We start from the raw sequence: 18,269 nt of genomic DNA on the forward strand, positions 1-18,269 counted from the left end.
AGAGCCATGTGTATTCTTTCTCCCTTTAATAACTGATAGTAGCAGCCCTTCAGATCCATACGAAGGGTTTGTGACAGAGATCAGACCATTTTGGTTTCCTTTTCCACACATTATTCAACAATGTAAGAGAGATTTTCTGGCCTGCCAGACACTAGAGCTGTGTTTTTGTAGTACATCTTTTTTTTCTTTCTTTTAACTGCAAGCTGTGAGGTTCAGTAGGAGGAAAGCAATGTCCATTCACCCTTATGAAGTCACATTATCCCTAGCCACATTTTCCTTTTATTTCCACCACTTCCAAGGAGTTTTAACGAAAAAAAAAAAGGAATACATAATTTCAGTAAGAAATATATAAAAAAAAAAAACAATAATAGTCTTTAAAGGCACATCCTGTCCTTGAATCAGGACTAATTATGCTCAGATATCGTTTGTGTAATGAAGCAGGAGTGTCCTCGTGATGAACAGTTTTAAAAATAAATTCCGATCAAAAAATAACCTTGTTAAGGTTTACATAACAATATGAAAGACGCAACAGTAAAAGGCTTATCAAGACACTGAGATTTCAAATAGCCTGTTTCTTGTTGTTGTCTTGTTTTAAGGATAATGTGCCTTTAATGACTAACTCCTGAAACAACGTTCAAAAACTGTAATAACTTTTAAATGAACGTAGCATCAGATAATCCTGACAATGATTCACACAGAGCAATTAAAACGGTAACGTGTACAGAACATACGACAGAGTATATTTCATGCATGTTTATGTTCTGTTTCTTCCAAAGTGATGTGAGTATGACCCTGGTTGGCGGCTCCTCAAATTAATTTTTGATCTCATCAACTTAACCAGTCACTGTCTTCAGTGTAAATACTTTGTTTACTTTTTTATGTAAACAAGTTTAGTTGTTTCCACACCCTTTAGGTTTGTCCTCTAATCATTTCATCTTTAATGCTTAAAGTTTGATTAAATGTGGTAGGATGGAACAAACTGTACCTGAGAAAGATATCTAAAAACATAAACATAAAAGCAAAAACACCCAAAAAAAAAAAAAAACACATTTCCTCTCTGTGTTGCAGTGAGACAACATGGGCTTTTGCTACCTGATCTCTTTAAGAGGAAAAAGGTTCAATAAGATTGTCATCATACATCATATTTTCAATCTGATAGACACCCTTTTCTCTGTTAAAGTTTTCTTAACGTGAAACAGTAGTAGCCGTGCAATTCAGTACATCAGCGTTAGTGGGACTTTGAGTGTACGATCCCAGCATTCTTTATTAAGCAGTGGTCATCTTGCATTGTGACCAACTCAAATTTCTTAATAAAGTATTGCAGTCTGACTACACAGTGTTCTGAGGTTGAAATGATACCTGGCAACCCGTATGGCTAAACGTGTGGGGAAGGTATGCTCAGTGAATAAAGTGCCATCTAGTGTATATGTTAGAGCACTCACAGCATTAGAATTCTGAACAGTGCAGACATCGAGCGCTAGTGTACATAAATGCAGTAATACTGACTCCAGACTGGTATGAAAATAAAACAAACAAAAAAAAACATTGAGGTTGTTAAGAATTTGTGAGAATACATGCAGGGTTCAAAGTTAAGAAAAGTGAACCATAAATTCTTTTAACTAAAATAAAAGCTACAGATTCTAAAAGAAAGAACAAAAACTAAAACAACATTTACATAAAATGATTATGCTTGTCCACAACTGTGAAATGCGTAAATGATGCTACTCAAAATGGTCATGAATTTCCTTGGATAAATAAGTATGACAATAAATGACCAATCTGATGTATTTTCAGTTGTCTTTCATTCTTTTTTCTTTCCTTCTTTCATTTTAATCATGTAGCATGCCTCATCACATGATCTGACAACAGCATGAATAAAGAAACAGCAGTCAGGGGTGAAATGTCTCCAGTGTGGCTCAGTTTGAAATACATTGTTTCACAGAGTCAACTGAAATCTTACCTCATTGCACATTTGTCCGGTAAATGACTTTAAATATACACGATTAATATCACAATTGAACATACAATTATTTTGGTTGGAGTACAAGCCTGCGTGTAGAAGTCTCTTTTGCAAATCAACATTTGTCTGCAGAAAATCGGAGTTTTGTGCAGAGAATTATAGGCGTTAGTGGACCGACGTGATCAGTGCACTGAGAGGACGATGATGTCGTGCCCACTTGTGCTCCATTCGAGTGCACTGAATGGCCTTAAAAAAAAAGTCCACAGAAGAGTCGTTGCAGTGCCTCCCCATTTCCAGTGAGCGTAGTGGCTACTGTACAATGCCTAGTGCTCGAAGACAAACGTCGCTCTCATGACGGACCAGACAGAGGGACATGCATGCTTCTGTCTCTCGCAGTCTTACAAACAATAGGAAGCAAACATACGCTCTTCACATACAGTAAATATGTACAACAGAATCTGCTAAGTATTTAAGAGTCTTCAAATGGTGCCACATACATGTGCTACCTCGATGGAACCCCCCACGCCCTCACACACACACACACACACACACACACACACACACACACACACACACACACACACACACACACACTTATTCATCGGGTGTTAAAGATCAGACGTTATAAGGTCACACGTCGCTTTGGTTACCCTGTTAAAGAACAGGGCTGCTTTAAATATTTGATCTTTTGTCTGCATCGCTGTACTTTTACCCCCCACCCTACCCTTTCCGCACGCACGCACACACACACACACACACACACACACACACACACACACACACACACACACACTCTGTCTCCTCTTTTTTCGGTGTCCTCATGTTGCAGCTAAGGCAGCAAAAGCAGTCTCACAGCGTATGCACAGTCACATGGCCTCAGGGTTTGCTGAAACGGTGTTCTTGGATCTGGATCTGGTGACGGGTCTCAAAGTTCTAGGAGGAGGCTGAGGAGCAGAGATGAGGGGATTGAAAAACAGAAAAGGACAATAAAATTCAGCTAGAGACAAAGTCAAAATGTATCACAAATTTCACCTTCTTACATTGTGACGATATTTATTTTGCACATGAGAATAAGGTTTGTCAAGCCACACACTCATCTGTCCATGTTACATATAGAGCAGCGATAATAGTACAAGTTGGGATACAATAATTAACCCCTGTGATGTTTAAGAGGACATTGAGAGGATGTGTCCCAGAGACGTGTGTCTACAGTCATGTAGACAGTTTTCTGCTTTTTATTATCCTTTATTATCCAAATTATCTATTATAGATCCTTTATTATTGCATCACCTGCATGATGGAACTTTTTCGCTGCTAATGTCATTTACGAAGCGAGAGTCAGTGCGAGCAGTTCATGCATCACACAAAATTCCAGTCAAACCTGTGTGCTAAAACATTAGATGATTCTTGGTATAGCAAAAAGCCAAAGGACACATTAAACAATTGTCTGTGTTGTTCTATGACCCACAAAAGACTGCTACAACCCTCTCAGCCAGTGGTGGTAATCATGCTGATTAGTGGCTCAGTGAGTTAGTCATAATCAGGCCATCAGCACCCCAACAGACACACCACCAACCAACTACCTAAAGAGGGGGCTACCTCGGGGGCACGTCTTTTAGGCAGTCCGAGTTGAGGTGAGTTGGCTGGGATGCCCCCCTCTTTTTCATTGTCCTTGGGCACCTCTGGGGCCTCGGATGAAGGGGGTGCAGATTTGTCCTGGAAAGGCTCAGGGGGTGTAAGAATCTGGCTTGGATTGCTGATGGATCTTGGTATCGGAGTGGGTTTGAAAGTCAGATGGGAAGAAGGCTCCACAGAATCGCATTGCTCCACATTCAACATCTCAAACTCAGTTATGTCAAAATCTGGGCCTGCACCATGACAGTGTGGGCATCAGAACAAGCCTTTGCACGTGTCTGTGTATGTTTTTACAGAGCATTGTAATAAGTTGCATACTATATTTTTGTACTTGTAATAAAATAAAACTGCAGTAGTAAGTAGTAAAGTGATAATGATGGGAAAAATCCGGGCCAACATTTGGAGTCTCTAAAGCTCCTGCATGAAAAGCAAATTTTACCTCTGAATTCACAAGAAAACTAAGATCTTCAAGAAGTTTATTGTAAATTTATAATAAAGCTACTGAAATGTGTAACAACAAAACAGAAACATCATTACCAAAATCTTGTTAAACAATCGGGTTAAAAACTCCACTGCCATTTCTCCTAAACATCTCCATGCTTCTACCGGTATGTCATCTGGTCTAACCAACTTTCCACTCTTCATCCTCTTAATCGCTGCTCTCACTTCCTCCTTACTAATCCTACTCACTTTCTGCTTCATCATCTCCACATCATCCAACCTTCTCTCTCTTTCATTTTCCTCATTCATCAGCTGCTCAAAATACTCCCTCCACCTTCTCAACACACTCTCCTCACTAGTCAACACATTTCCATCTCCATCCTTTATTGCTCTAACTTGCAGCACATCCTTCCCAGCTCAGTCCCTCTGCCTGGCCAATCGGTACAAATCCTTTTCTCCTTCCTTAGTGTCCAACTTCTCATTCAGCTCCTCATATGCCTTCTCCTTTGCTTTCGCCACTTCCCTCTTTACCTGCTGCTGCATCTCCTTGTTCTCCAACCACATCCAACCTGTTAAGTGAAGAGTGTTTGACTATGACTCCCGTGTATTTATACATCTCATTAATACATTTAAATCTATTTTAATCTATTACAACAGTACAATAAATACTGTTTTTTACCTGAAGACATGAATGTAATATATTATTATTTAAAGGTACATTTGACCTTAATCACCACTTAAACACCACTATCTATCCACTATCTAAAGATTAAAGGTGTGCTAAATGCACATTCCCAGCTGACAGATACAGAGGTACCTGTATTAATACATTGACCTGTAATAATACCTCCCCAATTAAATAAAAAATTAGAGTTTAGTATCTTTATTTCTGAACCTACAGGTTGGATCAAGAACCAATTCAGTAGCAAGCAGCAATATATTACTTCTAATGTACTTTTCCAAATATCTGACATTTCTCTCTTCTCTCATTTCTTGTAGCCACAACTGTTTTATAAGTCTTAGAGACCTCAAGAAAATGTAATCGACCTTCTTAATGGTTTACGCTGACTTACTAATACTTCGTCTTCTTCTTCTTCTTCTTTTGGCTGCTCCCATTAGGGGTTGCCATAGCAGACAATCCGTCTCCATACCCCCCTGTCCTCTACATCTGCCTCTTTCACAACCTACCTGCATGTCTTCCCTCACCACATCCATAAACCTCCTCCTAAGCCTTCCTCTTTTCCTCCTTCCTGGTGGATCCATCCTCAGCATTCTCCTACCGATATACCCCATCTACCTCTTCTGCACATGTCCAAACCATCTCAATCGCGCTTTTCTTACTTTATCCCCAAAATGTCCTACATGCGCTGTCCCTCTAATAAACTCCTTTCTAATTCTGTCCATCCTCCTCACTCCCGATGGAAAGCTCAGCATTTTCATCTCTGCTACCTCCAGCTCCACCTCCTGTCTTTTACTCAATGCCACTTTCTCCAGATCAACAAACACACGCTGCAACTCCTTCTGATCTTCTCTATACTTGTCCATCAACATTCTCAAAACAAATAATGCATCTGTAGTGCTCTTCCTCGGCATGAAACCATACTGCTGCTCACAGATGGTCACCTCTTCTCTCAGCCTGGCATCCACTACTTTTTCCCATAACTTCATGGTGTGACTGATCAACTTAATTCCCCTGTAGTTACTGCAGGTCTGCACATCTCCCTTATTCTTAAAGATCGGTACCAGCACACTCCTTCTCCATTCCTCAGGCATCCTCTTACCTTCCAGAATCTTGTTGAACAACCTGGTTGAAAACTCCACTGCCATCTCTCCTAAACATCTCCATGCTTTTACTGGGTTGTCTTTTGGTCCAACCAACTTTCCACTATTCATCCTCTTAATCGCTGCTTTCACTTCCTCCTTACTATTCCTATCCACTCCCTGCTTCATCATCTCCACATCATCCAACCTTCTTCTCCCTCTCATTTTTCTTATTCATCAGCTGCTCAAAATACTCCCTCCGTCTTCTCATCACACTCTCCTCACTAGTCAACACACTTCCATCTCCATCCTTTATTGCCACTTGTAGCACATCCATACAGCTCCTCATATATATTTTCCATTGCGTTCGCCACATCCCTCCTCACTTGCTGCTGCATCTCCTTGTACTCCAACCTCTTTCTCCTTATGTTGTTCTGCACGTCCTCATTCCACCAGATGTCACACCAAGTACCTTTCTAGCTGTCTCCCTTATCAGTCCCCTATCCCCTATCACACTCCCTATTCTGCAGTAGTTGCCCAATCATTTAGCACCTCTTCACCACCACTGACTTACTGATACTATGAATTATAAGTTTTATGTGACTAGAATGCATTGCACCATACATCTTTATTTATTCATCATTAATAAAACACTTATTCCTAGTCAGGGTCAGCGTGAATCCCAAATCCTAGACCATTCCATCACAAAGACACCTTTCACACAAACATTCATACCCTCATTATCACCTAAAAGTAATTTATCTTTATTTATATAACTTTTTGCATGTTTTCAGAACGTGGGTGTAAGACTGGGAATCTGAAGGAAACACAACAAAACATGCAAAAACACAACAGAAACTCTGTTCACACAGAATCACTACTCAGACCCTGAAGAGTGAGGCAGAAACACTCACTATGCCATTTGTCAACCTGTAGCACCACACTAAACTATAGAAAATATAGTGATATTAGCTACTTAATACTTAAATATGTAGATATATTTATGGTGAATTAACTGGAATACATGTGGACGTTAAATTCTCCTTAACAAATTTGTCTAAATGTCACCTTAACGTATGAAGCTTAGGTTTATAAATAATAATAAAATACATAATAATTCCACTTTGAACATTGTTTTAAACAGACTGGATACCATCATGGCATTTTTTAAGGTGAGGATATCGCATGGGAACCCATGGATCCTGCATATTGTATCCAGCTAAAACCACCAGCACCACTGTGTGGCAATGTAAAAATCAAAAATTCAACCTTGAAGCACTTATGTTAATGTAGATATTGTAAAGACTGACTATAAATGGATCAGTACCAATGAGTATGTGTGTATGTGAAAGTATATATTTGGTAAGTAGAAAAAAAGTAGAGCAGATAGATGATTAGCTGGACAGATGGACTTACACTTGCTGTAGGCAGCCTCTGATTTGCTGCGCATCATGGCGCGAGCTCTGTGCTGACCCGATGCAGGCTGAGCGCTGATTGAAGATGAACTATTTGCCTGACCCTCTGAATCTATGGTGGTCAGGTCATGCATGCTGAAACTCCGAAGGCGATCTGTTAGCACACCCTGGCCCTGTGGTAGAAATGCCACTCTTCACTTCTAGTTATGTTAAAATTTACATTAAAATAAGTCATAGTGGCGTTTGACTCTCATCTAACATGTGAGTGATTAAAGAGCTATGATTGTAACATGATTAGATATTTTTTTAACTAAACCCTACAGTTTAAAACAATGACATTCTGTACTTAACCTTGAAAGGTAACATTAATTAAATCCAGAGCTGAAACAATGTCACTGTTTATACTATATCTTTATAGACTGGATGTTGTGTAAGAGAAAGAACCTGTAGTCACATGAGAAACATGGTTACTAGTTTTGAGCTTATACTGTAATATTGTATATATATATATATATATATATATATATATATATATATATATATATATATATATCGATAATTTTGGAAAACAGATATCTGACCTACTAATAATTGGAAATTTCCTCATCAGCATGTTACTGTAATGATAATAATGTCACCTTAGAGGCAGCCATCACTGCAGCGGTAGCGGCCACATTCAGACTTTTCTTTCCAAAGTGCATCAGGGTGTCATAACTTTTGTCCTTTGCTTGGCACAGGTATTCATCAATGTCCTGGAAAATGCAAGTGCAAATAACAATGAAACTATTTACTTTCCCTCAGGGGGCAAATAACATCAATATTACAACTGATAAATCCTCAGTATGATGCATCATTCACTGCAAGTTCTTCTTTGTGTTTCCTCATCAGCACACCAGATTTCCAAAAAAAAAAACACCTTTGTTTCTGACTTTCCTCTGTTTCCTGTATCAGTGCATCTGCACTCTTCCTCCATGACAAATATCCTGCCTCACAAATATAGGGCAAGAGAAAACCTTCAATGTAAATATAGCATCATTTCCTATGTGTGTTCTGGGAAGAGTAAAACTAGGGAAATTTCACCTAACACACTGCAGGAAACAGTCTGCAGGCGCACAGTAAATGGGTCTTCGTTTCCAAAAAAAATAGAAAATCCAAATAATTCAGCACTAAAATTTGTTTCTTTGAAATAACCTTGTTTGCAAAAAAAATAAAGAAAAACAACTAGGTGAAGGTGAACACATTTAGAAGCGTACCTTTTCTTTAGAGGACAGTGTCGGGTGGACAAACTTCCTATACAGCACACTGGATCCCTTTGTGTACGGTGAAAGTAACCACACCATGAAAGCAATTTTGAGCTCGTAGTAAAATGGGAGCCTTCCAAAGAGACAAAAGATGAGTCATAAGCAGGCATCATGATTTCAAACTCTTTATCATCAGGCACAATCGACAACATCCGATCAGAGGCACACCTTCAGTGGGAAATGAGCAGGAAGGCACTTACCAGCACAAGAATATATCTGTGATCACTTCGGCTGTTGTGAACAGTGCGAATATTATCCAATACATCATCCATTTTACCTGTTAAAATATATATGAAAAATTTATTTTTTCTTTTCAGCAGGCACATTTTTATAAGATGGTGCTGTAGGTATGTATGTTGGCTGCGAATGCGAAATGAAACGCGCCTTTTATATTACATAATGCAGTTCATACTCACATATTCTCTCACATCTTTTGATTTGACAGCTTTATATGACGAGTATGCAGGATAAAGGGTACCAAATATGAGCCTGTCAGACACAAATAGATCAACTAGATCAGCAAAACAAGATTCAGTGTAACAAAAATACCAAATACAAGTTGTTCGCATTAAACATAGCTTAATTTTCTCCACTTTTTCCACGCAAATAGTCATGCCCATTCTATTTAAGAATTTTTCTACAAGTGTCTGCTATGTGAATCAATTCAATTCTAAATGTCAATTTTTAAAGAGTACCTTTTAATGTAATGTATGAAGGTCTAGAATTACAGTAATCATATCGGGCTGCATTAAAAGACGGCAACAATATCTATGCAAAAAAAGTATGCAAAATTATCTTTTAGATTAAACATAGTAATTAAAGCTTCACACCTTACAGGCTGCCAGATTTCCAGTAGCATCTAGACCTCCTATATAAATCATTTACATAATTGCATATTTATTTGCTGTCATTTGCAATGTAGCATGAAATCAAGTGACAAAACATAAACTAACAGGATCATCACTCAGATATGGGCACTTATTTAAATATACAGCTAATAGCAGTGTAATAATCTTAATAAATGCTTAATAAGTAAATGCTAATGCCTGGTAAATGATGATTTTTGCAAATTGTTTAATTTTAGCCATAATCTAAGTATCACATAGAGTAATTGGTTTTATAAAATAGCACTTTGATACGACTTCATAGAAGATCTACTTATAATGCAGCATGTGCATTGCTGCATTGTGCTCTCGGTTTACTGCTCTCTATTATAAATATAAATATAGTATGTGAACATACAATTTGCATACAGTTTTGAATCCACTATATGCATTTAATTTTAAATGCAACCTGTACAACTACACTTGCAGAACTGATATAGCAATGCATGTGGCTAGATTATTGCAAGTTTCTGTTTACATTTTTCTGGGATTCAGTAAGAGCACAGCTGCTTAGGTTTTATCCCCACCAAATTTAGATGCAATGTCTTGAAGTTTATTCTCTGCAGTTTCCTAGTGGCTGAATGGAACAGTGTAGTGAAGTCTGACCAACAGCCAAACTGACTGTAACTTGTTTAATCCATTTACTTATTTAACAATTCACTCTGTTTTTTCTAGAAAATGTGGGCATCGTTGACACCTTTAGAAAAAAACCCACGTAGTATTAATCAAATCTGTGACATTTACACCCAACAATTTTTGTTCTTTAAACAATTAATAGAGCGGACTACCTCAGCATGCAGAGTAGTATAAGCAAGTAAGGTGCAATAACAGTGAGCACAAGATGCAGTGAATTGCATATACAAAGTTATTTTGAGGTGTGGACCGGTGATGTGAGAGATCTGTGAGCAATGAGACACATGCACACTTTGCTCACAAAACAGAGATGTCCAAACTAGGACCTGTGAGCCAAAGTGGGCCCATGGTGTCATTTGATTTGGTCCGCCATGTCATATGTAAGAAGAGGAAAAAAAAAAAATACGTTTTGGAAAAACATTTAAAAAACAAGGACAAGCTAGGGGTCACTGAAAAGCTGTATTTGGCATTGAAAGTCATTGTACTGTATTCTGTTTCTCATTGTACTATAGGTTTTATGGAAAAACAACTTTGAAAAAAAACCTGCATTAGTTTAGAGTCATCATTTTCATATATTAATATTTAATATATTTAAAATAATATGAAATTATAAATGAGAGGAACAATCGCAACTATCATTTAAATCTAATAGTTTACTGAATTTACTTAAGGCCCACTGTTCCCAATCAAGTTTAATTTTTGGCCATTTTTAGGAAACTGTTTGGGCACCTCTGGTCTAAACTAATACATAAAAAGTAATACCTACTGTAATTCCTATACTGACCATTTGACTAGCAATGAGAACTGATTACATATGTGTACTTGGTGTTTCTGCATTGTATTGTGTATTTTATTTATTTATTTTTAAATACTAATTTACTAATAAAGTATTGTACTGTTTGCAAACATGCACATTGTGTAGACGTTCTGTGTTGTCTTGTGTACATCTGTGGTGTTTTATATAGCACCTCGTTGTTGGAGGAACATTGTCTCCGTTGACTTGTACTACCAAATCTATAAGGTGGTAATGACAATGAAAGCCACTTGGCTTATTGTTATATCACTGTGTTACCGCAGTTATATTATTGTTACGGAGTAAATCCCGGGACTTTGGATTTCAATTATACCCCAAGATGAAACCCCAATGTTTCTAAAATAAATAAAAAAAGGGTTTCCAGTCTATATGAGTGTAATATGACAGTGACGCTTAACACATCATGTTAAAGTTGAAGCAAAGCTGTAGCACTTCCTATTGAAATACAAAAATGCATTTATTTTTTTAATCCTACGATTGACTTTATTATTTTAGTAACATGTTGCCTGGAAGACTGTATACATTTATCTAGCAGATGTCGGGTGTGTAGTTTGCAGCCAAACGCTTCTTTATGACCCGGATTATTTTCCAAGTTTATTTTGTCTGCATGACAAGAAATAGCTCACGGCTGTGGCAAAGAAACTGAAGTGAACTGCAATGATGTACAGTAGAGCTGAATAATTGGAAACCAGAAACTCCTAGAAAACTCAGGCCAAAGCTGCACCTGTGATCAAGTAACTACATGCTACATATCTGTTCACAAGTGTTCTCTCTCTCTCTCTCTCTCTCTCTCCTCACAGCTCAATGACAGCTGCATATCTGACCTGAACAAGTGTTCGACCTCCGTAAAGACCGACCACCTATAAAAAATAAATAAAAATCCCTAAAAACCAAACAAACAAAAAAACACACAACAACAAATTACACAACGATATGTGAGTGACAACACCTTCCTGTTCCAGCACCATATTGTGTTCTGCCAAGCCAACCTGAATGCCTCAATATGTACACTATATTTAGCACATTAGGACGCTGTAATGCAGCTCTTTAGTGTCCTGCAAAGTGTCGCCCATGCAATGTAACCGGATATTGTAATCTAAATTTAATTGACTCGCCATTTTGTCGTTTCTTTTAGTTTTGGACACATCATCGAAAAATGGCAAAAACAACCCACATTGATCTTCATGCTTTCAACACATGAATTGACTTGATATGTATTTAGTATCATGCGGGCATAATTTGCTTTTGTTTTTATGCAATACTGCAAACATCACACAACCTCGGAGCTATTTGAGACCATTAACCCCGTCATCATCATCATCATCATCATCATCCCCCGTCGGTTTCTTCTCCCCAACACCCCCCCCCCTTTTTTTTCCTTTAATTTTATTATAATTATTTTTAAAAGATCCTAGAAATTTTTTATTATTATTTATTTATTTTTTTTTTACATGATGATGATTGTCCTGTTGGGGAACAGATGGGCGCTGGCCTCAAAACCTCTCCAGATGATGTGCAATCCTGTTCAAATAAACCCATCCGTCCAGAGGGACACGCTGTCCACACCGCCTTTTGTTTGGCCCTTATATTTGTCTCTGGGTATGACACTGAACAAATCAAAATACAGGTCTTTCGGGACAACATTGTCACTGTCCTATATTAAATCCCAATGCAAAACCCCTTAAAGAAGAAAGTCCTCGGTCGCCAAAACACCGCGTCACGACCTGCATATGATTCCAATTCTATTCTGCCTAGAATAAAGGAGGACACACAAACACCAGGGTCCTGAACACCACGCACCTGACAATACTGAGATCAACAACTCGATGCAAGATTTGGGCATGAAAATAAAATCCACTTTACAGGAATAGAATAAAAACACTTACACCACAAGCCTGGAAATAATCCACGAGACCATTGCGCTAGGAGAGCCTGTATTCAGCAGGGAGGAGTTTCTTCGCGTCTGCTGGCGGTGACCGTTTGACAAGCGGACCACTTGTGCGCATGCGCTATGGATCTGTCCGAACCCCACACACTACCGTACTACACAGGATCTCACAACACCAAAGCTTTTCATTACAACGCTTACCAACACGCATTTTTAATACCTGTATCATATAGTATCAATTGCATGGTAGTCAAATTCGTAACTGGATGAATGAATATTTCATAGCTAATGTGTAGCCCAGAGAAATAATGTACTATTTTTATATACTAATTAGTACCGTAGTATAGGGCTTAAGACTTAATTCTAAAAGTGTGCGCTGTATGGAAGGCAAAAAGGGCCACAACTCTTTACCATCGCCGAGAAGGTAAACACCACGTGACTCACCAACCTCTACATTACAGTTTTATGGATATCCCTAAAATTTGGTATTTGGAGTTCAGATGAGATGCTGCACCATACAAAATGCAGATCTCATATTGTAATCCATTAAACAAACAATTACACAATTTTGAACACTAGCTGTAAGTTTAATAAACACAAATAAACTCCTGAGTCATGGTTAAAGCCAACACCCTCCTATTCAAACATAACATTACAATAATTGAAACGAGTCCAAGCTATCAGTAAAATAAACATTTTGCGTTGAATAAGGTTCAGTACATAAATATAAATTTGTGCTATTACACATACAAGCACACACTTGTGAAAAAAAAGGTCAAACCAATTTTTAGATGTTATTGCAAACCAGCTCTTCACAGTAAACATTATGGCTATGGTGAGCTCAAAATCTGAACCAGTCAATAACTTGTAATGCATCATGAGTTGCATTATAGCAAAATCAAGCAATTAAGATCCAAGTTAACAAACATTAATTTCACAATAAAATTCAAACAATACACACACTTCTTCCCCCTCCATTTCTTTTTTGTTACAATAAAAATAATAATAAATGGTTAGATTTGCAAATAAAATACAAACAGACCTCCAGTTTGATCATAAAAGTTTATTCTTATACAGCCCTGTTTACAAAACACATTTCTGTGTGCATTCTCCAGATATATACATTTTTTTATAAGACTGAAATAAGGCTAACTGCTTTCTTTGAAAATTTTTCATGAAGCACTAATAATTAGTGAATGAATCTGAATTTGTATAAAAGATTTCCAGTCAGCTATAAGAAGATATATTTTGCTATATGCATCATGAATTGATGACATACCCTTATTTTAGACAAGGAACGAAAATTTTGAAAGGCAGAATACTCAAACACAAATAGACAGCTGTAAGAGATAGGAGTCTCATGCTATAAACTGACAATTTGACACATTTTTAATAGGGAGAGTTATAAGAGATCCCACAGAATAGTATGCGCAGAAAAAGCCCCATATCTCTGATGCTGTATTTTAAATGAAGACCTAACGATCTCTGCTACACAAGGTCACATCACAAAAACGTAATAGTGTATTGAAGTAAACGTGGCTTGTGATTTAACATAAAGTGGTAAAAATCAAACAAAATTTCATTTCTGAGTTTGTCTTTCCCCCCCAAATGTTTGGCTATAAGATTTATTTCAAGCATGGTGAAATAATTTAAAACAACATTGAGGAAAAGGAAGACGTTACAGTTACTGATAGTGTTTTTTCTAATAAACTCAAGTATTTTCGATGCACAGCAGTTCTTTTGTGAAACCATACTAGTCTAGAACATTTAGAAAACGTCTCAGACTTCTGGAGTTCTCTTGACAACAATAATTTACGAGTGCAAACTTGGAAACGTTCTCAACATTGGCTGGGGTTCAGCGTCTCTTTGTGAAAGCTGCACAGTTACCATAACAAGTCAGAACAAAGCATGGTTTTCATCAACCCAGCCTGCAGCCAGATCACAGAACCCTTTACATAACCAGGAGGAATTGACTTAATATCAAATTCAAATAAACACACTCAATATTTATATATTTTATACATAACTTACATACAAAAATGGCTTATTTTTAAGTTTTCTTAATTCAGTAAAACCACATTTCTTTTGACTGAACGGTTACACAGGGAAGAAGCATTTGCTTAGACACCAAATAAGGTTTGAGAAAGCACAGTGAAGATAAAGACAGAAGGATAGAGACCAACAAGATGACTGCACTGTACAACCAATCCTTTGTCATGTTACACAGATCCTGGTGTTCACAGCATGGACTAACTTAACTCACTGTTTAAAACAGAAATGACTGATATCTTATTTAAATAATGTTTTTCTGAAAATAATCAGACCGAAATGATCTACAAGCAGCCAAGAAAAAACTGCATGAAAAGGTTTCTAACTGCTGTTCATTTAAACCTTGCTGTTTAATTGTGTAGGCAAAGGAAGTTCTGGTGTATTTGCATTTCTTTTGGTCTCGTGTTGTGTGTAAAACTATTATACAGCCTGCCGATACCAATTCAGTCCTTATAAAGACATATAGAAGAAACAAGACATTCGAAGAATAAATTCGCTGTAATCGGGAGGAGACTTCTATCTATGCCTACAGAAGCTTAGTCAGAGTAGCTTTAACATTTTAGCTCCTCAGTGCTGCTAGCCTGGACTGCATTTCTTCAATATCTTCCTCTTCGTCTTCTGAGGCTGCGGTAGCCCCGACTGGCTCTGGCTCAGGAAGAGCGTCTGTGACTTTGCCGGGAGCTTTTCCAAGAGCGCCTATTAGTACAAAATAAAAAAAAAAACATTATGCATTAGATATTGATGGATCACACGGCTTTTTATATGAAAGCACACTTTACTGTAGATCATGGTGGCTTATTAACATTACATACGCACCAGAAACATGAGTACCTGAATTAAAACTTTTGTTATATTAAAACAAAACCATCTTTTATTAAATTTGATCATTTATATGATAACTTGTATAACAAATATACACTGATGTAATAATTTTATTAAAATCTGATTCTGTTTTCAGAATGAAACAGTCTATTAGACTGCAGGACCACTATAAAACTTGCCATTTAAAAGCACTATAACAATACAAGAACAAGTCTACCTAACTCTTTTAAGGTGGTATAAGAGATAAAAAGAAAGCATTATATAAAAGCACAGCACCATGAGTCTTAAATTAAATAAAAGGAGCAGAATGGATTATGAACAGTTTTGGGGAATTTTATAGCAGAGTGAAATCAAGGGCTGTTTCTGATAAACAGGGGCTTGGTTTAAACTGATCCATCACAGCAGTAAGAACTTATTTTCAGCCCCAAAAATTCTAACTGACCCACAGCAAAGTTCATCTGCATGTTATGAGAGTGTGCAGAACAGCAAATAGCTTTGTGTGCACTTAATTCACAACAACTCATGCTACTGTCATGTTACCAAGCACCTTCACCGACTCGGTTCTGCAGGTTTGCATGATACTGGTTGCATGATGCTTAAATGATTAGTACATTTGCCACTGGTAGCGTTTCATTGTCTAGCTTTGGAAGCACCCATGATCAAAAGTCAAGTCATGTCAAGTCACTACATAAGCTAAAAAAAAAAAAAAAGCTAAACTTCACATTAAATATTGTACCAAAATTAAGTTGCAGTGGCAAATTAAACACAATAAACTCTCTGTGTAAAATCAAGCTCCTTACCGGCTGTGATCTCAAACAGGATCCTATCAACTTCCGCCTCTGCTGCTTCCTCCATTTCATCCTCATCTTCCATGCCCTCAAACGTGTCCTCCAGCATCTCCTCTATAATACCCGCCTACACAACATACACAAACGCAATGATGAAATCACATAAAACTCCTAATATGATGCAGGGAGTGTGTTCGAGTTATGTTTATCTTTCTATAGGCCCTAGAAGTGAAGTGATGGTCCTGTGGGTGTCACTGTAACATTGCACCTGCTTATGGCTACACATTTTCAAAAGAACTGAAGGCAAAGTTAAAAATAAATAAAAATAAAATCCTACAGCAGTGTATAGAATGTGTTGTTATCAGTATCAGACTATCATATAACATTAAAGACACATATACTGGTAAAATGTGTTTTGTGTGTCAAAACATACACAAAATGTGAGTGTGTGTGAACCACATGATAAGATTCTGCTTCTAAGGAGTTACATTAAGGTGTAATAATATTTTCCTAGAAGTTTTCACTGTGAACCTTGTTGTTGTGATTGTGCTGTATGTATTATAAATTATAGGATTACAAAAATTTAAGAAGAAAATAATTAAGCACATCATGTGGTTAGAAAAAACCCAGACTTTAACTAGGCTATGGAAATGTAGGCTATTAAAAAAATTATAAAAACAAGCACAAACACACTCAAAAACACACTTTTCAACACATTTCTGGTGATTTACAGACCTTCATCATCTCCTTTGAGAGTTCCCTCATAGTAGCCTGGATCTCAGGGATTTTCACCAGGTTCTGCATGGCCTTCATGACCTCTGTGCTCTTCTGCAATGCGCCGGCCATTCTTAACACAGCTGTCAGAACATACACCAAAATAAATATGTATCTATGATCAGTAAAAGGGTTTGGTATTCTGAATGTAGTGTAAGCAAGATGTAAGCCCTACTCACATAACTGATTCTTCATACTAAGAAGCACAGAGTTCATTTGGGCTTTGGAGGCATAAAGTTTGTTGACTGCCTTCTTTGAATGAATCATCTCTTTGGCAAGAATGATGCACACGTCCTTTTGTCCCTTCTTTGCGGCATCTTTAATGGATCGTTTACTTTCTCCTCCTCTCGCTGAATATCTACGAAATGATAAAAAACTCACATCGAGCACACCGAAACTCCTCATTTTAAGCGACACCGTAACATCATACTATTACACATAAGAAATAAAGACAAAATGTAGATATTGTTTTACGATCTTTGGGACTTCTATGGGACAAAGCTCACCTCGGATTTGTCTGTCAATCACCCTTATTTCCTTCCGGATTTTCAGGGACCATTCATTAATCTGTAAAGAGAAGCAGGAATGATTATTTCTCAAACTAAGATAGATAGACAGCTCACTGTATTTCAGATGTCACCATATGTAGCATTATAACATGCCACTTAAAACTTGTATTGTACTGCACATTTGAAAAAAAAAAGAAAAATCCTGCCTGTGGCACCTGTCAGTCAATCAGCCACGTGTAGAGATTAAAACGACAACAAGCATATGAAGTGATATCATTAATCACCCACAGTCTATGTGATAAATAATGCGTTATGGTCATTCAACTACATAAAGTTAGCTAGGAACGTTAGCAAGCGAATCCTCCAGGCGTCTTATCTAACACTCCTTACTGATCTGTGGATTCCATCAAACAGCTTTCTGAACACCACAGTTAATCTCCTACCAGGTCTTTGGGCGGTTTCTCAGGTGTTTTTCCGAAAAGCCCCATTCTAAAAGTCTAGCTGGTTAGAGAGCTAAAGAGGATCAAAACAACACATTACAACTCTTCTTCCCCATTCCAAACTAACGACGTCGTCCGCATGACGTCACTTCCGT

General features: G+C 37.5%; 2 protein-coding genes across 4 annotated transcripts; both read right to left on the reverse strand.

The window, feature by feature from the left end:
* Positions 1 to 11: 11 nt before the first annotated feature.
* reep1 (receptor accessory protein 1) lies at positions 12 to 12,848 on the reverse strand. Of its 3 annotated transcripts, XM_046855584.1 has the most exons (8): positions 12,731 to 12,848; positions 8,930 to 9,002; positions 8,714 to 8,790; positions 8,466 to 8,586; positions 7,851 to 7,964; positions 7,214 to 7,385; positions 3,560 to 3,828; positions 12 to 2,904 (listed from the first exon to the last, which is right to left on the reverse strand). In XM_046855584.1, exons 1-8 carry the CDS (start codon positions 12,760 to 12,762, stop codon positions 2,827 to 2,829), a joined length of 936 nt encoding a protein of 311 aa, XP_046711540.1. In that variant the 5' UTR covers positions 12,763 to 12,848; the 3' UTR covers positions 12 to 2,826. The 3 variants fall into 3 exon arrangements, with proteins under 3 accessions (XP_046711540.1, XP_046711539.1, XP_046711538.1); XM_046855583.1 differs by lacking the exon at positions 3,560 to 3,828; XM_046855582.1 differs by lacking the exons at positions 12 to 2,904; positions 3,560 to 3,828 and adding an exon at positions 4,419 to 4,605.
* A 932-nt stretch (positions 12,849 to 13,780) lies between these two features.
* Positions 13,781 to 18,269, reverse strand: chmp3 (charged multivesicular body protein 3). Its single transcript, XM_046856567.1, is given in 7 exon segments — positions 13,781 to 15,477; positions 16,404 to 16,518; positions 17,127 to 17,248; positions 17,345 to 17,500; positions 17,503 to 17,523; positions 17,672 to 17,732; positions 18,118 to 18,269. Coding segments are annotated over 7 exon segments (657 nt in total). The 5' UTR covers positions 18,163 to 18,269; the 3' UTR covers positions 13,781 to 15,340.

The sequence above is a fragment of the Silurus meridionalis genome, chromosome 8 (assembly GCF_014805685.1).
Source record: "Silurus meridionalis isolate SWU-2019-XX chromosome 8, ASM1480568v1, whole genome shotgun sequence".
Taxonomy (NCBI): Eukaryota; Metazoa; Chordata; class Actinopteri; order Siluriformes; family Siluridae; genus Silurus; species Silurus meridionalis.

Excerpts from the sequence above, each read along its gene's own strand:
- reep1 (XM_046855584.1), bottom strand. The coding sequence starts at position 12,762 with ATGGTCTCGTGGATTATTTCCAGGCTTGTGGT. Across the intron at positions 8,587-8,713 it reads ACAGATATATTCTTGTGCTG|GCTCCCATTTTACTACGAGC; the intron begins GTAAGTGCCTTC and ends TCTCTTTGGAAG. Across the intron at positions 2,905-3,559 it reads CTAAAAGACGTGCCCCCGAG|CCTCCTCCTAGAACTTTGAG; the intron begins GTAGCCCCCTCT and ends TCTGCTCCTCAG.